This window comes from Solenopsis invicta, chromosome 4 (assembly GCF_016802725.1).
Source record: "Solenopsis invicta isolate M01_SB chromosome 4, UNIL_Sinv_3.0, whole genome shotgun sequence".
Classification (NCBI taxonomy): Eukaryota; Metazoa; Arthropoda; class Insecta; order Hymenoptera; family Formicidae; genus Solenopsis; species Solenopsis invicta.
The window spans coordinates 22,620,965-22,646,196 of NC_052667.1; the positions used below are offsets into that span (position 1 = coordinate 22,620,965).

At 29.6% G+C, this 25,232-nt stretch overlaps 1 protein-coding gene across 1 annotated transcript; it reads right to left on the reverse strand.

The window, feature by feature from the left end:
* Positions 1-7,217: 7,217 nt before the first annotated feature.
* On the reverse strand, positions 7,218-20,724 carry LOC105194940 (odorant receptor Or2). The gene is made up of 7 exons (XM_039448462.1): positions 18,621-20,724; positions 15,229-15,335; positions 10,186-13,358; positions 8,662-9,069; positions 8,207-8,308; positions 7,719-7,874; positions 7,218-7,357 (listed from the first exon to the last, which is right to left on the reverse strand). The coding sequence occupies exons 3-7, from the start codon at positions 10,492-10,494 to the stop codon at positions 7,292-7,294; spliced, it is 1,041 nt and encodes a 346-aa protein (XP_039304396.1). The 5' UTR covers positions 10,495-13,358; positions 15,229-15,335; positions 18,621-20,724; the 3' UTR covers positions 7,218-7,291.
* Between the last annotated feature and the right edge of the window lie 4,508 nt (positions 20,725-25,232).

A 25,232-nucleotide genomic window follows, 5' to 3' on the forward strand; every position in this document is an offset into this window, starting at 1 on the left:
ATTTTTATTATTGTACATTATATATAATTGAATAATACAAAAAATAACAAAAATTGAGTAAAATATTACAAGTTTTGTAAAATTTTGATATTTACTTTTGCGTACGCAAAGTATGTATCTTACATCTTTATGAGAATCATTAATAATAATTAATTACAAGTGAACAAGTAGATTACTACTAGTTTATTAATGAAAGGAATATTATTATGAATATAAAAAATATTAATATAAACTGTGTATGTGTAAATTTCTCCTAAAAGTGTATTTGTTGTCTAACTGTGATATAATCAAATGTGCAGTATAAAAATTTGGATGTTCTTAGTAAATAAAATCTGAAGCAGATGAGGATGTGATTAGTTCAGTTTTAAAAGATTATGAACAAAAAACTCTATACAGTAAGAAATATAATTTTATAAACTAAAGTGTTTACAGTAACCGACAATTGCCAAGAAAAAGACACAAGTAATCTTAATCACAAGATAAAAATATAAGAATTTTTTGGACATATCTTTCTTAATATTATATTATTATTAATTTAAAAATTATCTTGAATTGACAGGTGATTAATAAGTAATAATGAGAAAGAAGGCAATTACGGAAAATGCAGTGAAATTCAATACGCAAAAAGATATTAGTGATGATGTATGGATATAAATTTATCTACATGAGAAGAAGTTTTGCAGCGCTCGATTTTTTTCCATCGTGAAGTATGTATTTTTATTGGAGGGTAGAATAGAATGTGGAAAACTATCTTCCTTTGCTTTTAAATGCTCACTTTCATTTTTTTTTTATTCACGAAGGAAATATCTCTCGGAAAATATAACTTGTAAAATAAAATTAGGAGATACTGATGAGAGATATTTTATATTTTATGTTAATAATATAGAATTATTTTTTGTTAAATAACGTTTTTTTTATGATTTTGAAGTGACAGGCGACGAATAATTTTCGTAAAATGTAAATATATGAAATCAAATAATATAATGTACATAATGTACTTTTTAAATTAGAATCAGTATTATTCACTGAAAGACAGTGCATAATCTGTTTACAGTGATATACTTATAATTATTTCATTCAGTGATATATGCACTGTTTTTCAGTGACAATACACTGATTTGGTCAGTGAGAATACCCTTTTCTTAATCAGAATTATTGAAAAATAGTGAATAATCATTGATGATACAGTCATAAGTATAACATTGCAAATCAGTAAGATTCCACTAATTTAAATTTAGAAAGTACACACAATGTTTGCAAAAAAATACAATTATTTTTCTCATTATTCAAGTCATTCTAGAGTGGCAATTTTAAGTTATTTGTTCGAATATTAAACACATTGATTATAAACGGCATAAAAATAACATTACACAAAATATCATTAAATAAATATTATATTTTAGTTTGAAATGAAAAAAAGCTTAATTCTTGGTAAAAGCATATTTCAAGATGTACATGTGCATAAAACAATTTTTTTAAAAACTTATTAGAAGATACAAAATGATTATATATTTCCTTTATTAAAATATTCAACAATATTAAAAAATTTTTTTAATTTTTATTTATGTTATATTTGCATATATGAAAAAATTATATTATTTTATAAACATAATTTCATAAAATAAAATTATTATAAACTGTATAAAATTTTTTAATCAATTTAATATTTGAATGCAGAGTAAAACGGAACCTCGTAGCATTTATTATCTTCTACACAAGTTATAATTGATGATAATATTTTTATATCAAAGTATATTTATCATCAGAAGATCTAAGAAAGAAGAGATGTGCGATTAAGAGGGTAAAACAGGGTAAACCAGTTCACAATTTTTACATAGTATAAACGACATTAATAATGATTTAATAATTTCTATTATTAAAAATCTGATACAACATATTTTTTATACACAAAGTATTTTATGTTGTTCACTAACAACGGTTGGTAATATTACATTTGCCGATAATGTACTTTTTCGTTGTAGACTGTAAGTTTACGATGTAGTCTACCGCCAGGTGATTAGAAACTAATAAATCAATAAATGTCTCATAAGGGAACCTCGAAGTGAGAAAGTCAGATTTTAATGAAACTTGACATAAGTGTAGAGAAGGTAAATACATGAATTTAGAAATTTTCAATTGTGAGAGAAACGGTTTAAAGAGGTGAAATCATCCTTCGAAGGTGAAGAGACTTTTTTCAATATATCTCTTAAACCAAACAAAATATTAAAAAATGTTTTATATCAAAGTTTTACATTCATTTTCCGAAAAAAAATTTTTTTTGAAAAATTTTTGAAAAGAAACTTGCGTAACAGTGCAATTGTTATATTAGTATATACTCGAGCAAGTTATATGAGTTTATTACAAGTAATGAATTATAATTTTAAACGTATAAATAAACTGTAAACACAAACGAAACCACAGTGTGTGAATATTAGTGTTATTCACACTGATGATATAACAATGTTTAATTGTCTTCTTCTTCCAATATTACGCGCAGTGTTGTGAAATAACACATTATAATTGAATAGTATTGGAAAAAATTTTAGAATATAAAATTATGTAAAACAATTAAAACATAAAATTAATATAAATATAAAACCACTATATAGCTGTAATCAATTTTTTTTATATTATATAAATAAATTTTTTATCATTGAAATGTATATGACAACAGCTAAACAACTTATGCAAATATGATAACAATTTTAATTATTTTAACTAATTTGAAATCTTTATCTCACCTAAGTTAAATAATTCATAGGCATTGATGGTGTAATAAAAGGTAATGAAAGTTTTATCATTTTTTGACTTCTCGTTATAATAATATGCGAAAGTTGCCGTATTTCAGGTGACTTATTGTACCAGTTGCTGTAGAAAATTGTGTCTCCAACATTATCTCTGGGAAAAGCAATATAAATTTATTATTTATATTCAGGCTAAAACACATCATTATTTAAAATACAAAATATAAAGTACTGGCAGTCTTATGTTAGTTTTAAAATTATAAAAATACAACTTGAAAATACAAGTTATATTTTGTATTTTGTAGTTGAAATACTAAGATTGTTAGTATTTCGTATTTCAAATATTTTATGATATATTTTGCGTTTTTTACTATATTTATATTATTTTTATAAACAATTTAATTAAGTCACTATGTGTACTTACAGTAAAAAATAAAACGCTAATTATTATAAAATTAACCGTGCTATAACATACATATGTAAAACAACAAGAAATAATAATATCTGTCGTTATAAACTTGAAACACATGTTCTCAGAATATTTAGAAATCTCAGAATTCTTTTCTTATAAGTACTTATAAAGAAAACACAACCAAGTGTTCCTTTCTGATTTTAATAAGCTTTAGATATGTTAAAATATAGATAAAAGTACGAGAGACATATATGTATTTAATAATTATGCATATTAAGGGACACAGCACTAAAGTGAATATCGTTAAACTTATACAAGATAGAAAAAATAATTTTAATGATATTTTAAATAAAAGTTGAATTTTTTCAAGATTACTTGTAATAATGATTAAAACTTTTTTTATATTTTTACAGAAAAACAAATTTTTCAATTTATTTTTATTAAAAGAATTATTTTAATCATCATTATTAAGTATTCTTGAAATTATTTAACTTCTATTAAAACTTCTTTTTCTATCTTTTACATTACAATTTCGACGAAACGTTTACTTCGAAAAAAAGTAACCGACTTTTTGCAAAGTGGTGTCTTATTCCTTTTCATAAAAACGCACTTGAAAAAATATATATCTCCTATTTTTTATCGACATATTTAAGCACAATGTTTGAGTATTCCTGCCAGTTCCGACTATATTTTGTTGTATGAAGATAATAGTCTGTACGAGTTGATAAAGTACATCGAATGGATATTTGACAATTGTTAGAAATGGTTGACCTAGTACGAGAGGTGTGAGATAAATCATTGTTATCAAACAGGAATAGAAAACGATTATAGAACCACCATAAAATATCAAACATTTGGCTATGTATCGTCGAATCACAGCTTCTTTATGTGGTTTCATTGAGTCACAAAACTTTTCCATTTTCAAAACAGCATTCTGTAAATAATTGCATACTTGCACATGCACACGCATTTGCACTTATATAGGGTGTTTTTGACAAGTAGCGTCAAACTTAAAAAGATGATAGATCTGTTTAAACTGTACAGCTTTTATTAAGTGACTCGTGTTCGCGTTGGTGTCTTCTTAAGGTACTAGAAGTTAGTTGTTTTACCTTGTCGAATGTTGCTTTATTTGTATAAAAGCCTCATTTTAAGTTCTCTGTTTGTGTAGTCGTTTATAATGACTGAGTAGCTTTGTAATGAAAGAACGGTGCTAGAGACTTGTAAGTAATGACTAGTTATGAGCCTACATCGCATAATTTTGTGTTGGGGGCAGAAAACACGCAACCGTCAACAATGTGTTTAACGGAAATCGATACTTAATATCTTAGAGGAACATCATCGAACACATTATTTAATTTTATGAAATTTCTAAGCCTTTTAAGTTTGTTGTCACTTTTCGAAAACACTTTGTATATACACATATACCTATATATTATGCGCATAAATATAAATTTGCAATTTTAAAAAAATATAAAATATATTAGTGTTATAAGTACTTGTATATGATGGCAATCTATTTGATGAAAGATGATGTTAAATGTGGAATGCATAATATGAGCCTGCACGAGAATTAATTCTATGAGGATGGCAAGATCGTTGATATGCTGCATGATGGAATATATCGCCGGTGCTTCGGAGGTAAGCGCCATAATAACGCAGAAGCCGTGAAACAGTTTCAGAAGGGTAAAATTAAATTTCGGTGTATTTTTCAGCATCGGCCAAATTATCCATACACTTAACTTCACAGTGGAAATCACTTGTTTAAAAGTCACGTTCGACTTCTGTAGCATGACTGTGCTTTGTATATTATATACGTATCGCAAAGATGAGAAGAAATATTGTGAGGGGTATGCTAACTCCTCCACAATTTGACACGTGTGATGAATAGCCGAAGGATGCGATAAATGAGTACAAAGCAAAAAAGGAAGTGGAATTGCTATGAATGTATTATGCATATTGCTGCAAATTTCTCTGTTTCAGAAGGCAGTGTACGTTGATAAAATTATTATGAAACGCGATAGGAGAGAAGAATAACATCGTGCTTTTAAAATTAATAAGCACAGGCGTAATGAGATGCCTCTTTACTCATAAAGTTATTGTGAAACAAAATAAGAGAGGAGAATGCATCGTACTTTTACACAAGTGTAGATGTAATAAGGTGTTTCTCTACTTATAAAATTATTATGAAACCAAATAAGAGAGGAGAATGCACCGTGCTTTTAAATAAGTACAGACGTAATAAGCTGTTTCTATTTATCGAGTGGGAACACTATGCAGACACGTAGCACCTGCCCGTATTATTCTTCATGATAATTTTATTGATGTATGTCCCGTGTGTAAAGAAAATACGTAGAAGGTATCAAACGTTATGTTGAAAAAATAAATGGTAGGTTTAAGAGTACAGACTTTCATGTAATTTTTATGTCATAATTTTAGACAGAAACGGAGGAAATAAACACGTCTTCCGAACGCTTTTATAACGATGTTAATGCACTGCCATTCCTCGTTTGTCTAATGGACGGTAGAGATAGAACGTAATAGCGCACTAACTTGTTATAAGAGCGTTCTGAATAGCGGGCTAGAGAATTTAATATCCTACAATAGATAAATAAATGCAGTGTATAACAGGAAAACCGTCTTTACGCGGAAAAAATTCTATGGAAAGACCATAAGAAAATTAGATACTGAAGGTACATAAAGTAAGCAAATTTTTATTTCCTAATATTGGCCAATTTTTCCTCTTTTCTCTCGCCGTTCTAAAAGAGAACGTTAATAATTTATTAGACACGCAAAACCTGAAACGTAAATGTTACGTAGCAGCTGTTGAAGCATTGATGAATCTCTTAACATAAATTGATGCTATGGAAAATAAAAACGAAATTTTCTTTTATCGAGCACAGTTTACTTTATAAACTTAAATAACAAAAATTTCTTTTCAAACAGATAATTTATTATACTCCTAGTTATCAAGCTCAATTTTTTTGAATTACTAGCTTTTAGACGTCTCTCGCAAAAACTTCTCAGAAAATATATATTGGAAAAATAAAATGGAAAATCGTCATTGAGAGATATTTTGTTCATAACGTAGAAACGTTTCTTGTTTAACACTTTGTACACCCGATTCGATACGAATGGTTCTAGCGCCGTTCTTTTCTTTGAAATACTATGAATACTTCAATAGTGCATCAAATGGTGCATAGTTGGTCTCAGCTCGTGCATGTCCTTTATTTAAAAGACATTTTGAAAAACTGCATTGGATCGCAAGTGACTATTGCGTATAAAGTGAGTGCTTCTTTTGTCTGTAAAGAGTAAGACCAAGATGTGTTTTATTTTGAAGCAGTGAAATCGAAGGTTAAGATATGTATCAATTTGAAAGCTAATGAACGGGTTACAAATATGTCATTTTTTTGGTGATCCGATTTTTGATTCCAGAAAAAATGGTTAAGAAAAGTTCTAATTTTATTTAATTTTAAAGCGGATTTTTAAAAGAATTTTAAAGCGGATTTACAGAAGAAAATAATTTTTCTGAACTGTTCAATATTTTTTATACATGTTTAGGTCAGTTTTGAAAATGGAATTTGTTATCAATGGAATCTTTTTGGTCTATTTTCTCTGGAACCAGAAACTGTATCACTATAAAAATTACATATTTGTAACCTGCTCGCTGAGATCTTTAATCTGATACCTATATTAATTTTCGATTTTACTGTCAAAATGGGCCAATCACTTTTTATTTTTTCTTTATCAGTATCAGTTTACTATTAGTGAAAAATAGTACATACATTACTGATTGATGTATTTATAAGTATAACAATCTAATAAGAATAAATGTGATTACTAAAATATTGTATTCTATTTTAAAGGATTTTTTGTTGATTTAATTTATGATATTTTATTTATTTTGTTACATGACATTTGCTTGTGTTTTAATAATAACAGGAATGAAACCTTTTGATATTAAAATTAGAGATTAAAATTAGTTATACATGTAAAACACGTATTATCAAACACGCATCATTAAAAATAATCATTAATTGATTACTAATCAATCTCTAATTGTAAATATTAATTTATATTGTATTCAATAATTATATAAGTGTACAAGATGTACAAGATTTCTTCCCACTTCTTGATTTTAATTATTCAAATCGCCAATTATTGCTCTCATTGTTGTGAAATAAGATAGCAATGTCACAAGATACTGTAAAAATATAACATTTAACTTTAATTATTGTTATTTCATGTCTGTTAAGTTAGTACTCCCAGCACAAAATATCGGAATGGCATCTATGCTAAAATCAAGCGCTTTTTATGTGCTAATTATGTACCGTGTTTTCAATTTTTGTGCTCGAGCGGTTTAGTAGAAAATTACGATTGAAAGTGATTATTTACACAAGTGCTGTTCCCCGATTTTTTGTGCTGGTGGTGCTAACTTAACAGACATTGTTATTTCTCTTTTATGAGTTTAAAACTATTATAAGATATATTATATTTTTATATAAAATATACTGCAAAAATTTTACTACTTATATATAATGTTTTTGTGGCAAAGTATACTGCACCTTAGCAAAATGTTTAAGAGATAAAATTGGCAGTAAGCCCATGTTGATTACGAATGGTTTTTGACTTCTTTGCATCATGAAATATATATTTTTAGTGATGCGTTGTGATCTTCCAATCCATGACATATTGTATACTGCCATTGCAACCCGTTCACTCTGGAATCGTAGTATTATTTCAAATTAATTATTATTTTAATAATGTATTTGATAAAATGTGTGTACTAATATAATTTTTCTTATTTTTATAATATTTATCATATTTATATTAAAAGTAATATGTTAATAGCACTGGTTGTTGCAAAAGAATATAACAAAGAAAAACGACTAAATACATATTAGATTGATATTATTTTATAGTGGATTTATACTTTTTATGAAAATTATATAAACATATTTGTAATTAGTCATTTTGTTTCTACTATAATTATTATTTACAATTTATTATGGATTTAGTAAAAAATATGAAAAATATTTAGATTATTAATTACATTTTCCATTAAATCGTCAGCTGCCCATGCAGTAACATATACTCTTTCACATCCAGATGCCACTAGAAAAATAAATGAAGACGCTATCCCCAATGACTGTCTCTATATTAAATAGTAGAAATGTTAGTTTAGTTGAATTAAAATTAAATATTATTATTATAGTAAATAGAAATGATAAATTGCTAGTTGAATATGACGTACAAGAATTGGAAAAGTGCCACAAATAGCGCATACTGCCATCAGAATATTTGCCCAAAAAAGGCCAATTTGTACCATATTTTTCATTTCATTAAAAAACCTAATTGTTATAAAATCATTTTTATTATTTGCATTTACTGTCGATATATAATCATATTACGTAATGAATTTGTTATATTTGCAATATTTAAAAAAATAATCAAAAATATAGAAAAATTTCAGATTTCTCTAACGACTTCTAGATTTCTAACTACTTACTTGATTATTTCTTGGTGTTTCTTGATACATGAGTTTATCTGTCTTTCACTCTTTGCAGTTTGTATTTCTAAACATAACATCTCTAATCTGGCAGTTGTATACAAGAAGAATACGGTAAACATGAAATCCACACTGACGCTACATGCCACTTGCATGGAAGTGTAAATTTGCGTTGCAAAGATGACAAATGTTACAAATGACGATTCAGTGGAAAATGGATACAATCCTTCAGTAGGAAATTTCCTCGAGGTAAACATCGGGGTACAAAGAAAGGTGATTGGTGCTAAGAAATAAGTTGATGTAACAAACATGGAAAAGCAGGCGTAACGATCTATGTATTTTTGCAGAATTATTCTTTCCCGGTCGTTGGAAGCAAGAAGAAAATTCTTCATCTCTTTCAGGATGTGCTAAATTTAATTAATACTTTTAGTAATAAGCTGAGAAATATGTTTAAGGTTATAGATACAATTATAAAGTTATACAACGAATGAATAATCTATTGGCAAAAGTTGTTAATTTCACTTAATTTTTTTTTTTTTTTTTAGCAAGAACAAAATGCTTGAATAATATTTCTCATTTAAACTGTCAATTTTTTTAAATTAAGAAAAGTTTATTATTGCAGTTAATAAAACTTGTATAATATGGAATGAAAAATACAATTTCTATTTATTAAGTAGCAAAACTAGTTGGTGCATTTGATTAGTTTTGCAGTGTGAGAAAAGATTTTTAAATCTAAATTTTGGAATTGAAGTAACAACTATTATTATTTTTTTTGTACAGATGTAAGAACAATTAAATTTTATAAATGTTGAATTAACAAAAAATAATTGAATAAACAGAATTTTTATTTATTTTAATTATTCTATATAAAAAAATTACATGCTATTTACATTACAAAATACTATATTTAGTTATTTATTAGAAAAATACAATGTCTTTTTCTCTTTTTTCTTTATGTAAAATAAAAATAAAATACTGAACATAAAGGAAAAAGTGGCAAAATGTTTTATAAAATAATAATAAATAACTGGATAGAACTTCATTTGTAATAATATAAAGTAAGAATTTAACTTTTTTTGTAATTTGGTCTACTTTTTTCTTAAATTTTATAACGTTTGTAAATGTTTTTGCACATTTTTAAAACCAATTTGTAATCAATTTGTAATCAAAAAGTTAATCAATCTAATGGTTACATTTAGATTTTTTTATATTTTTGAATATAACTGCTTTTGCACATGGACCACTCAAATAATATTTTCTGAATACAATTAAATATCTGTCTGAAAAAATCGTAACTGCATATTCAAATTTTATTCATGAATATCGAGTAATAAATGAGATATATATATATATATATATATATATATATATATATATATATATATATATCTCTTTCTCTCTGATCTCTGATGATAATATTACTATTAAATAATAAATATTTTTATTATTTCTATTACGTAATTATAAAATACTAAGACGAATTAATCTTATCATAACAAAATACACAGAATCTGTATACGCACCTGTATACGTGCACTGTTCAATCTGCATAGGATAAGTTTGATTAAAAAATCCGCCACACAGATAAATTCTGTTAAAGACTTCATTATTATCGTTACATCGTGCCCATATTCATAAATGGCGCGCATTAAAGTTATCTCTACGAAAATACCGTTCAAGACGGTAAAACCGCAAATGAATTTTTGAAACATAAGCATAAACTTGCTGTTATCAGGATTATATGGCCACGTACACGTCAGAGTATTACATATTTCTAAAAACTGAAGTATTTTATGAAATTTTAAATGTATGAGTTTCTTTATCTGAACCATTTGAACTGCTTTTAAAAATCAAGAAACACGTTGACACTCTCTGGCAAACAGAATACTTCTGCCGATTTTATGAAGAAAGGAGAATAGTTAAATAAATCGGTAGCTCGTTTATTAAAAGAAAAAAACAATATTCATGAGAATATTTAATATCAAGTAGTTGACTAATAACTTGTCCTATCTAAGGAAACAATTTCTATTTATTTATTCAAGTGAAGATTAATCCCATTGATTACAAATGGCACGAAAACAACATTATACGGGATATCATCAAGTGAATATTTTAGATCGAAATTAAGAGAAACCTTAATTCATGGTAAAAGCATTTGCACATACATGTATACACAAATCCGTTAAAAACTTATTAGATTTGAAATGGTTATATTCGTTCAGATACATCGGTTATTAAATATTTAGATCCAGATATTAATGAATTAAATTCCATACAATGACTTACCTATCTTTTATATAGTAACATTTATGTTATTTTTATCAGTCATAAAAAAGTTACATATTTTTAAGCATACTTTAAAAGAATGAACTATTACGAGTATTATATATACATATAGTATAAAACTTTAAATCGATTTAATTTTTTAACGTGGAATAAAACGGAACCTCGTAGTACTTATTATCTTTTACAAGTTGATGGTAAGACTTTTGTAACATAGTTATCAAGTTTATCATCAGTTAATATATCCGATTAAATATAAATAAGTAAAATAATTTACAATTCTTCAAATGCTATGAATGCCATAGCAATGACGTAATAATTTTTATTATTGAAAATTTAATAATACATTTTTTTATGCAAAATGCTTTATGTTATTTTACTAACGACAGTGGGTAACATTACATTTGCCGATAACGTACTCCTTTTCTGCTGTTAGACGATACCATCAGACGATTTAGAGACTACTGATAAATCAATAAATGTCGGAGTGACAAAAACCCATGTCTTTTTATAGTAATTTATTTCAGATTAATTCAATATTATTGTAATAATTTAATATTAATCCCTGCAACTTCTGATCTACTTTGTAGCTAATTCACAATTCACAACTCGGGTTAACGAAAGTTTTCGAAAGCATCTTCCCGAGTTTGCAACTCGGTGGCGTTTAGCCACTCAGCGGCTCGCGCTAATGCAAGCACAAATCTTAACGCGACGCGTCTTCGTGGCTACAAAGTACTTTCGCAACTTTGGCTTATACGAGTTCCGTTAATTAGTGCGTCGCGCCACTTTCGTGGTATTATTCCATTGTGATTTCATTTTGGGCCCTCTCACTGTCGTCACCCAAAGTTATGACGCGACTGTAATGGAGGATTCTCAGAGCGCAAAGAGTGCCCTCGAAATCCCCGAATAAGCTCTTCCGCAGAACGTAAAATCCGCCTGCTTAAAGAAGCGTTTCGAATTTGCAATGCACTCTGTGAGAAGTGGCGCATTCGCGCCTGGTGCTCTGAGCATTTCTGATCATAACCCGCGAAAGTTTGAGACCGTATTAAACTTTATGTCGCTATCCACCGAGGGAAGAGCTTTATGTATGGCTTTATATTGTCTCGCGTCCACGTTGTGGCACAAATTTACGAGTGACATTTCGTTATATTCAGGGCGCGTTAAATCTTTTTTTTTCAGGTCGTCAAACCTCGTTTTATCATTGCCTACGATGTTTGGTTTTAACATTTATTGCCAAATGAAATTTTTTATACAAAGTTTTTAATTAAAGTTTCATTAATATATACATGTACTCAACATCATTAAATTTTTGTTATTACATTATAGACTTATTGTTAGTTCTGAATACTATATTATGCAGATATTTGCTAAAAATTTAGAGACAACTAGAAAAACAACTAAAATATAATATTTAAAATATTTGAGAAGTCTAAAAATTAGAATTGTTGAAATTTTCATTATTTCTTGGTTAATAAAAAAAAAGAAAATTGCAAACTAGAAATTTATAATATTCCGGTACACCACTACTATATCCAGATGGTTATTTAATAAAAGGACTATATATATGAATGCAGTTATAATTAAAACTTTTATTTTGGATTCCAAATCAATTTCAGTGAATATTTGAAACGCGGCTATTTCAGCGTTTTCTGATAACGTTGAGAAACTTTATCGCCGATTGTATTTGATACGACGTGGCGGTTTGTTTGTTTCGATTGTTGTGCGCACGGCCGGCGCGGCGTAATGACATGAAATTTCTGTAGTTAATTTATGAACGTTGAATAGAATTTGTAAAACAATTATATAAATTATATAAATGATTTTAATTTTCTTTATTGTATGCTTTTGAATTATGTTGAGAATGAACGTGTATAAGGACTAAATTATTATATTACATTTCACAGTATTAAAAGTAAATATAATGAATTCTTATTTACGATAAATATTGTAAATATACATAGCTGACAGGCAACGCATAAATATGTATAAAATAAATACAATGCAATGAATATGAGTTATATTTATAAAAAGCAGTCATATTTCACATTTGAGTGAATCAGGGCTTAACGCACGGCAGCCTAGTAGCGATGTTTTTTGTTAAGCGAGTTACCAACATTGAATTGTCGAATTAATTGTCAAATGTTACATATTAATCCGCGTCAATGCATTGCTGTCGATTCACTTTAGATTTATTGAGTGCACATTTCTAAATTAAGGGCACTGTTTTATGGTAAAAATTTAAATATATATATTTTTTAATTTTGATTTGATCGAACATTTGAATCTAATCTATATATGCATTTAATCTATATATACAATAAACGCAATCTAGATCGTAGTCTATAATACGATTGATGAAGCTTCAATTGTGGTTGATCTTTATTCAACAATATCTTCCTTAGCAAAGTATTTGCTGCAAAAATAAAAAAAAAAACATTTATTACAACAATAAATTGTTATAAATATATTACTATTATTAGATACGTGTATAAGTTCGTAAGATGTTTTAATACATTAAAACACTTGTAAGAATAAGTTGTGAAGTAAATTGCAAAATAAATTGCGTTGTCACAGCTGAGTTATTGTCAAGCAGATTTTGTCTATCGTCGGTTTCCTTTAGATGAATTGACGATCAATCTTCAAAATCGCAACCACCGCTCCAGAAGCGCCTGTATTATTTTTCAAACATGCTTACTGACACAACTCCTTCACCGTATGTCGCATAAAATTCTTCTGGCTTCCGCTGGTGCCTTTTTTCAATTTAAAAAAAAAAAAAAAAACTGGCGAAACTTTATCGGAGTTCATTTAAAACGAGAACAAAACAACTGAACGAACAAAACTCACAAAATTTTCCTGCGCGCAACGAGCAGATACTGGATGAATCACACATCGTGAAAAAAGGAGTGCACGTGTAATTCTCCAAGTTATCGGTGCGCAAACTTGACAATACGAACTTATACACGTACTAAAAAAATTATAAATGTAAATTTATCAGAATAATGTTATACATGAGTTTATTACATGGCCAAGATGAAAAGATTTAAAGAATATCAAAGCATTCATTAATTTTGTATTATAAGATTAATATTAATACATGTCTACATATTTATATTCTAGAATTGAAATTATTTAGAAAGCTGGGTATAAGGCATTTTCAGATTATTGAACCAAATTTAAATTATTTACCAAAATTATTGAAAATAATCGTTTTGTAACATTTATTAATTTTATAAGAAAAAAATACTTCCACTATTTAAGATTTGAAATAGAGCAGGCTATATATATGTATATATTTGTAGATTACTAATACTCATGTAAATAACTAACTTCTTGGTGTGCTCGGTGCATCGTTTCGTGGCAGAGGGTTTTAAGCACATGATGAGACTCTTTATACGCGGTCGCAACATATGCACGCATATTAATTGGACATAAGACATACTACGTGCATAATATTAATAAAATAAATGAAAATATTTTATATAACTATGTTTACATTTAAATTAAGAAAATGTAATTATAAATATAATATATAGTCAACATTTTATGGAACAATAATTTAGGTCGATTGATCTGGATGAGAAAATGTATCTCACATTCTACTGAGATATTGAAATAGCTAAAATATCTCGAGTTTCACTTTTTAAATAATATTTTAATAACAACTTTATTATAAAATAATTTTAATAAAATTACTATTTCATTATTTTTGAATTTAAAATACTGCGTGATGTTAATTTCTAAAATTAAATTGAATTCATGGTTGATATTCATAGTTGTAAATAATTTTCAATCTTTGATTGAAACTGCAATTAATTACAGATCCATTTATTCATTTATTATTTTTTTCAATTGAAGATTGAAAATTATTTTACGACTATGAATATTAGCCTATGACTTATCTGCTTATCAACATACAATTAATTATTCCACAGTATTGTACAAATTAAACTAAAGTAAGTGTCACGTATATTGTTGCAATATGCGGTGCAAAAATGTTAATTTATAAACCTTTATTATAAACACAACAGTTTTGCGCGATGTAGGTCCGGTTGTTCCACTGTTTGTTAAGTATCAAGTAAATTTAACTATTAGGGAAAACTATGCGGATACATAGGTTTACCCAACAGTTAAATTTACTTGATACTTACTATGGTAGTAAATTTAACTGTTAGGTAAACCTATGCATCCGCATAGGTTTACCTAACAGTTAAATTTACTTGATACTTAACAAAAGGTGGAACAACTGGGTTATATATTTTTATCGTATAAAAATTGATATTTACTAATATATCGCTGTGGGAATTAGTACAACAAAGACGATGAGTATACAGCAAACCATAGCAATTGACATGATTTCCCCGTCTTTCATCCCTTCCAACGCTGGAGCCTTCTATAATAAAAAGATATAGTATATATAATATATATATTATATTATAATAAATAATAAATTTATAAATTTATAAATATTAAGATATAGTATATATAATATATATATTATATTATAATAAATAATAAATTTATAAAAAAGAAAAATATACATATATAATATATACAAATACAAATTTAAAGAGAAAAATATTAGCAATATCGAAATAAGCATAAATCTGCATATGCGAATATATTAATTAATTTGATATGCAAAAATCGTCTCCAAATTTATCGAATAATCTTTTATCAAAGTGAAAGTCGCGTATTGTAAAACATCGTACATAATATAAGATGTGTTTACAGAAAAATATTTAATATTAAAACGAGCATAACAATGAATGCGAATAAGTGTGCATTGCAATTGGTTTTTCCTGTGTAAGACAAGAGGTTTTAGAGCGAGAGAAATTTCTCGATCGGAGCTATAAATAAGAATAACCCGTGTGTATATCGTAACAACTGACGCAACTAGCTTGCCACTTTACTGGATGCCGTATCGATTTTGCGCAAACCAGCGCGACTGATTAGAATTCCCAACGCGCGTTTCGCAAGAAGGCGTTAATCTCTTAAGTAGTGATAACACAACGAAACTTTATAATCCAGTTTTGGACGCGTATTCTCTCAAGCGCGACTTCTCTACCTCTCCTTTGTTTTCTTTCCGCGTCTTCGTCACGAAAATGCGGTTACATCACGAGGCTTATGCATTGTTTCGCTCAACTGAAGATAGAGGAAAATCGGCAAGACACATAAAACAGAAATCCATGTTGTATGATAAATGGGAACATACGCAATTAAATGTGATGCTTTAATTTACTGTAACATTATTGTAGGAGGTTTATTATAAACCTCCGTCTCTTTTAATCGTTTAGTATTCCGAAAAATAAGCGGCGATTTAATTAAAGGGAAGGAAGTCTTTCGACCGAGTATTTAAATGGTCGCTTGTCCCGCAAGCTTTTCATGTTATAGCGAAAGAGAAATAGAGACTATGGGCGGGAAGGGTGAGACGCTACTTCGCGAGTATTACAAACGAGATGAAAGTTGAGGTACTCATTACATTGATTACTCGACTCTCGTTGGAACGTAACCGCGATACTGTAATCGAGGATCAAAGATTTGCACTGAGAAATAAAATGCATTTTTTTTATTGCCAAAATTCAGCTCATCTCACGACAAATCCTTTATGTCGTTAATTTTCTCGCGATCCGCATTCTTTTTGGAGATTAATATTTTGACTTTCTTAATATGAATTTTAACATAAATTACACATTGTATTTTAATAACTGTAATATGGATTGTGACGTCACGATATCAATTCGCTTGATTTGTACATAAAAAAAAAATTAGTATTAAATAGACAATTTATTGTTTTATGTATAAGTAAGAATATAAAATCTTAAAAGATTTGTAGTCTTGCTTGTACTTGGAACAATGAGTGTTGATTTGATACTAATTTTTTTTTTTGTGTAGAAACGGGAATGTGAGGGAACGTGACAATTTAAACCGCAAGATTCGCAATCGTAACACGATGGCCCGTTGTTCGGGCTGTATATTTTACTATTCCAACGTCGCCTCTTTGTTTTTACAGTTTGATTTAACACGGTTTTGTCTTTTTTAATATAAACTCTGGGTATTATCTTTTATAGATAAAACGTGTCATTTTATATCAATGCGCGCGCGAAATATGTTTCCTATACTACGCACAGCCCATTATATTTTGTCAAGATATGACAGGTATTATCGCTCGCAGTTCAATAAACACTGGTATACTCGTATTTCAGATTAAACGCGCAGCGTTATCGCGCAACATAACCGACTTTTTTTCAGAAATTGCATGATTAACCGGAAATTATCAATATTTATTTTACTTTTATAAAATAGTTATATTATCATGATATCACAGATAATCACTGCGGCAGAAAATTGACAGCATGACCATAGAACGAAACGATTGCAGATATGTACGCAGCTATAACTCGAATCTTGCAAGTATTATCGAAATACAGTTATTTTAAACGTTTTAGCTTATTAATTTTGTTTAATTAGTATAGTAGACAAAGTTGCATATTTCAGACGCGTAAAATGCACAGAAGATAATTTATGCCTTAAAAAGATGAAGTATTTGAATACCTGGTACTTTTATTATTAATGAATTAAAATCTTAAATATGGTAAAATTTATATTCTGTGTTAATAAACATTTATGTACTATAAAATTTTTAGAAAGGTTGTGTTAAAGTACGATACATCCATTGAGCGCGATAAAAAGTTAAATTTAAACTGTTACAAATGTATCGCGGATTGTTTGGTTCACTTCAGTCTAATTTACGTAATTGCACTCTGTATTCGCGGCGCGTGTCGATTGACAGTAAATCGGAGACAGTCCGCGTCAAACGGGAAATCGAGCGGCATGGACTTGTCTTTTCGATCCTCATTAAAACTTTCGCCAACAGCCGCCGCTTTTCCGGAGGCACGGCTTATTGTTCAACTTGGCTCGTTATCATTATTTGACCTGAAAATGCAGTATCGGCCGCGAGTGAACGGGTTAATCGCGCGACAAATGCGCGCACTTACCGCGTCGACTTAGCACGCCACGCCTGCTGCTGAATTTTACGACCCGACGCGGGTCGTAAGAGAGAATACTTATGCAGTCGACGAAAGTGTGTGAACTTTCAATTTAATCGCGCTTGATGCCGAAAGCCTGGCGAAATATTTGGGAGCTCCAAATTCGACCCTGATGGGGGATTGCTAATCTCTTTTAATACCGTCTACTAATTATTTAGTTAACTATATCTCTAAATGAATTCAATTATATAGCCAATAGAGTTTCCAATTTTGCAAATTGAGGTTTCCAGCGGCACAATCTTTTTTTTTTATAATTTATGAAAGCGCGTTTGATTGGGTACAATGTAAATATAGAATGTGGGAGATAATTTAAATTTTTTTTGCAACACGAAATTAAAATAGTTAAGATATTTTGTGATATTGTTTTCTAAATAATTATATAATGTAATGATATAATGTTACATTATAGGAAAAGCAAATATATATAAAGTAATATTCATATTTAGAGCTGAAAGAATTAAATAAAATGAATCTTACGAAATTGTCAGACGCAGTTTGTTGTATGTTAGAAATATTACAAATTAGCAAAAATGATATGTTACGAATAATTATGTAATTTGTGAGATTTAGAGGAATGACTACATTGCGAATTACGCGAGATTGAATGCTTGGATTTGACGAATACATACCGTGGTAGTGCTTTCTTGCGCATAACTGTTGTAATAAAGGATGCAGGTGAGCAGCAGCATCAGCAGCAGATCCCGCGGAAACATTTTCGTTGTCAATACTGCAAATGACGGACGGGTATGACGTGTTTTTACCTGCGTCTAATATTATCTGTCCTAGCCGGCTCGTGGCGACGATAACGCGTGCAATTGACGGATTGTCATTGTTCGTCGGCCTTTATCGCTTATACTACAATTCCGTAAGCTTATCTTATCTGCTGCGTTGAACGTGTAACGACTGCATGCGCTTTAAGCACAGGTACGAGCAGTGACGGATTTACATTTTCAGAAACCTGAAGTTATAAATATTCTTAACTTTTTTTTAAAAGCAAATTTGATTTATGATTTTCTAAGAAGTATTTACTTATTTATTTATTTAACATCAACGAATAATTGAGAAATGACGAATATACAGTTATATTATTAACATCATATAATTATATAAGTATTGATAATGCCGTACGTTAATCTAATATATATTCCATTACAATTTTAATAATCATTATAAATTTATATTTGGCATTAAAAGCATGTAATGGCAAAACACATATTTTAAAAGTGGACAAACGAACATAAAAAACATAATAAACTGATACATAAATTTTGTTTATCAATGTTAATTAACATAAAGATTATTTATGAAAATATTTAATACAAATGAAGGGAATCTCAAGTTTCATTAGCTTGTTGGTAAATGCGCTACTGAATGCGAGTACATATTCAGCACGTAATCTTTGTTTGAGTGTAGACAAAAATTGCTGGAATGTAAAAACATTACGTATAGCCATACGTAATTTTTACAAATATCTATAACTTCTATGATTTAAAAAGTACAAAAATTTTATGGAATAAAATTAAATTTCTTTCAAAGATGTAAACTGGATAATAATACATTTTTGGTTATTTTATTATTTGTATTTTACAAAATGACACAAAATTATGTAAATCACATTAGAACTTAACACTAATTCATTAAGTCAATTAGATAAATATTGAAGGTAAAAGATATGAATTTTTTTTTTAATCAACATTTTTGGAGCCGATGCCGAGACCTCTGATTATCGATAGAGATAGGAAGTCGGGAAAACTTCGCCAAAATCTTTGAATCGGCGCGCGGCGTTCCGAATTTCCGGAATGTTGCAAGCGTGGAAGTTACGGATTCAGTGGAAGAAAAATTACGTACACGGCTCTTGCATCAGGCAATAATAAGGGTGACGCGTTCTGATTCGTTGAAAAAAAAGAGATTTTCTCACAATCTTCACTCTGATCCTTTGAAAAATAGTTTTTCGCAAAATTATTGTTCAGAAAAATGCACATATATACGTAATTGTTATAAATATTGAAATTAAATTAATTTTAGCAAATATATTTGAATTTGAGCCATCGATACATTTAAAGCTAGAAAAAAAACGATAATTTTTTTTGTTATAGAAATAATTATTTAACAAAGGTAATTGTTTATTGCATTAAAGTTTATTTTTAAATGTTTCTTTTGTCATTGTAAAAAATCAATTTATTATATGCTTATGATTTCTTTGGCAAATATATCGGATCGATTTTTTAATAAAATTATTAATAGCATATTGCATGTATGTGTATGGATTCCATAATGTAAATTACTTTATGAATGAATGTCTTTGTGCTTCCTAAAATTTTGTCTCGTTATTACATTTCTATATTCCTTGTTCAAAATAATTTATTTATACATATATCGAGTGTTTATTGTAAATCTTTTCGCGCAAGCCCTTAATTTAATTTATCAAAACGGTTTTAATTGATGCTCGTTCAAGCCATGATTATCCGCTGCATATCGATTATATCGACGTGGTGCAAGCCTCCCTTTAGCTTTTGTAATCAATGCGGCGTTATACTGCATGTCCCGCATCCTCGATGTACTGCTAAGGGCTGATGGTACTGACGTGGTTTAGCGCTAACCCAGTTCAACTAAATTTTCTTTCCCTGTCGATGTTATAGAAAGCACTATAATCCAGAAAGGGACAACGAGTCGCTAACTCGGAGTTAGATAACCCATACTGTCGGCGTAACCGCGCCTAACAGTGTCTTTTAAGGTATTATGCGCAGTTGATCGTATTAAGGGATGTTGTGCGGGGCGCACAGTGTCCACTTACGGGGTCATGAAGGGGTTTTAACGCAAAATGGCTTTGTATCTGTATTCTATTGCTCTGTTGGAGAAATATGTCGAACATGTATAGCGATTTTATGGGAGAAAGTCAATCCTACTTTTATAATTTATTTTGCGCGCTTTTTTTGCAGTTATATTTTGCATATGTAGATATCAAATAGCAATAATATATACGTGCAAATTTTATACAAGTTAATTATGAAAATATAACACTACCAAAATTAAGATGTACGAGTCATAATGAAAATATACCTCTAAATCTGAATCAGTAAAATTTTACTGATTTGCAGTATTTATAATTAGGTATATTGTAGTATTTATACTTATAATTGCGACTAGCAGTAATCAGTTCACTCTTTTAATGATTTATACTGGCAGTATATATTGAAACACAGCTTTAATCATTCAATGAATAATACACTGATTTCAATTTAAAGAGTTGTAAGAATTATTTTAAAAGGGTGTTTCTAACTGCATATTGCTATGAAAAATGAATGCTCTGAATATTTTTGCTAATTTGTTAATGGAATGATAAAATCTGGTCCATCTGCGTTTTTATATAAATTTATTATACTGTAGATTTTTATCTCTGAAAAATATTGTGCATTTATGTGAATCATCTTTACATCAATGTACGTAAATATTTTCTATATTCTCTGTATTGTTTAACTGCCTGCGAACTCTGATAACAGTTCGTATACGGCAAATTGTTTTTACAGAACGTAGCATTACATGGCTATAAAAAATATAATAGAGGATCGAGTGCAAACAAAATCGAGACGTATACGTTCGTAAGTAAGTGATTGGCCTGCGGGAAAAAGGGAAGAAGGAAAGATAGCACGAGGAAGTATTTCCCTATAGATCGCATACCCGAAAGGCATTTGCACAGGTGAAAATTAAATTAAGACACACGGAGATCCGTATGCTGGAATTCTTTCTCGCTTCTTCCCCCTTTCTCCCTTTTTCCTCTCCTCTTCTTGCAATAACGTCAGAAAATATTGTTATTCCGTGAAAAACGGATCGAGCCAAACCAGTGAAAAATATTGTAGCGGAATCGTAAAAGGTACCCGTTCTCGCACACTTGCCCGCAGCGATAAAACTTTGACTATTCTTCAAGGAAAATTGTACTAAACATAATATTATTAGCCATTCTATGATTAATGAGACTTTGGAGATATTTGATTCTGATTAAATATTATTCCGTACATTTAATATTTTTCGAAGAAGAACGTGCGCATTAAAAAAGAAAGCTAATTGGTACGGCGTTTTTCTCAAATTCTTATTCACTTTTTAAATTCTGTTTCAAGAAGACGAAGATACATATATATTTTTCCTTCGTAAATTATTTTTTGAACTAAACATGCTTTTCCTGAAATAAAAATATACACGTTTTCGTTCTTTTCTAACTTATTTAGAAAATTTAGAAAAGCAGCGTTTTTCCCCAAACGAAACGTTCGTACACATAAATTATTCTAGTCGTTTTTTGTTACAATTTTTGCGAGTTGGTAAAAGTGCACGTTGAATCAGAACGGCCAAAGTTACATCAGAACAAATTAGTCATTTCATTAACAGCAAACGTTCAATGCGATAACGAGGCGACAGCTCGTGTAGCAACGTAAATTGGTATCGTGCGAAACAAGAAAGCGAGTTCTCCAACGTCGGAGCGCCGACATTCGTCGCGCGCGTCGAATTCCCGTGTCGCCCTTTGAACATGTCTCTACATGACATTAGAATGAACAAGTGACGGGAAGAGATATGATAGATAAATACGTGGAGAAAGAGAGAGATGCATATTTAAGCTTTTATTTTTTTAGTTCTTTCAAACAATCATTCTTTCTGTTTTTCTCTCTTTTCTTTCTTTTTAGTCATTTTTTTTTATTAGTGCTGAATCATTTGACGATGCCTGTTACGGTTTCTCAATCATTAAAAAACGTAACATGTCCCGGATATGGATGCAGTATGTCCATAAGATTTTTATTGTGTTCGATACCGTGATACCAAACGATTGCGATAGAGTTACGGGTCGCGCGGGGGCACGATCTATAACAGAGACGTTTTGCAAAGAGAAAAAATTGTATTTATGTTTAAAAAAAAAACATTTGTTTGAAATAATTATTTTGTTTAAAATTATTATTTTATTCTAAATCACTACAGCAATATAAAGTTGTAGCAATTTAAAACAAAAATGATAATTTGAAACACAATAATTATTTAAAGTAAATTTTTTTGAGCGTGACCAATGTTACGAGGCATTATAGATATATTTGGATAAGTAAATAATGACTTGTACCGCGATAAATTACATCCGTTAAAATAAGACTTGTGAAGTGACTTTCGCCAATTTTAAGTGTGAATTAATAAACTGATTAGTTTGTCTTAACGTTGTTGGTATTATTACGATTCTATTGTATCAGTCACATTTCAACTGCAACCGCGTGTAATCAATGCGGCAAATTTCTCGAATAATTCGCTAATATTTCGAATAATTCGTGTCGGCCGACGCGAATGCGAAATCAATAATTGCTTTAATCGCGGCGGCGAACGGAATGCAATACTCCGCCGTTGCCCGTATTCCTGTTGGAAGAGCATTTTTAAAGGGAAACAAGCACTATCGGGATCTAACTCAAATGAACGGATTTGCAAGTTTAAATAGCCTTCAGGACAGTTTAAAGCGCTTTAGGAATTAAAATCTGTCCGTAAAGTGGCTTTAAAATTCTAAGTCCGTATTTTCGAAGCTGTTCAGATCTCACTTAATGTAACGCATTTTATATTGTCCAGCAAACTTCCCTTTTGTATTATGCATTATGATATCCCGCATAAATTCACGCGCGATATTCACTCCGACGCATTTATTTGCGTTCGTAATTTTGTAAAATAAATTCTTTTAACGGCACACTGCATGTGAAGGATAAACAATTTTACTCAGTTATTATGAATATTTTGTTCAATATTTGTACGATTATAAAATATTCTGCACAATAAAATTGTTGACCACGCGTATATTTAAATGATAAGCGTATTTTTGGTTAACGAATATATTATAATAAACATACTAATAATTAACTTTAAAATTCTTTTTACACTAACGGTAAAAGATTTCAAGTAATTAAGGTAAAAGCGAATTTTTTGACGCGCTTTGGATTGATTTCTCATCATTATTCTGTCTCTTTTAGGACTTTTATCCGTCTAGATTGACTCCATAGTTCAAATGAGACACGTAAGAGACAAGACACGAATTTCAGCCACGCTTTTCGAGTCGCGCTTGCAACGAGGACAAATCGTAAAGTCTGCTACTATGTAATCGGATCTTAACACCGAAAAAGACGAAATGTCAAGATTCATAATAGTTTTGTTTAACAGAAAACCAATATACTTACGGTAAGATCATTTTCAGGCGCTATTACATAAAGTTCTTTTATACTTTTTATAATTATTTTATCCCTTTGGAGAAAGAGAATATGTCTTGACAGTTAAATTTATCAGATTGTCAAACTGTTGTTTCATTTTCTTACAAGGTGTTTCAAATTTCGCGAATTATATTATTATAGAAAGTTCTCGAAAAAAATTAAGAAAGTTATTTGTAAATTTTTGTTTTAAGCAGTAGTTTTTGAGATATAAGATCTTAAAATTGATCGATCACAAATTACATTTAGATGCCACTTATCATGCGGTTAATACTGCGGTAATACCGGAAACGCAAATTATGGACAGGTGACCATCTAAACGTTGTTTTAAATCCCAACTGTCTCAAAAACTACAGTTTGTAATGAAAATTCATAAATAACATTTTACAAATAATTTTTTCAAGAATATTCTTGCTATAGTGTTTTAATTTGCGAAATTTGCGACACTCTCTATAATTAACTAATAAAATTTTGCACATTTTAGAAATTGTAATGATTTTGATTTCTAAATTGTTCAATTAAACAGAAAAATTTTTTATACATAAATTGCTCTCACCAGGCTGATAGTAGTTGTACGCTATTGCACGGCGTGTTCGGCATAGATTACGTCTTCTTATCCTATGTAAAGCCGTAATCACACTACGTCAGTGGCGGTTGGAGATACTGTATTAGAAACCATCAATACTGTAGATATAAAGATTACTCTTGTATTAGAATTTGATCAAAATGATATTGCCTTCGGTTCCTGATCCTAATCGCGTTTAAGAGATTAGATAAAATTTTATACTCGGTGTAAACGGATTGCCGCAGAGTCGAAAGATCGATCGATTCTTCTTGATGCGACGCCATCAGAACTTATGGAAACTCGTTAATTCCTCTCGCATTTCACTCCGCCGACATTTCGTTTCCGCTCGGCGAGATCCTTCTCCCCGGCGGAATCTTCTCCGCTACTTTTTTTTCTCCTCTCTATCTTCGTGAGAAAATGAGCGATGTCCATTCGAGAGCTGTGCGCGGTCGAAAGCTCCTAGT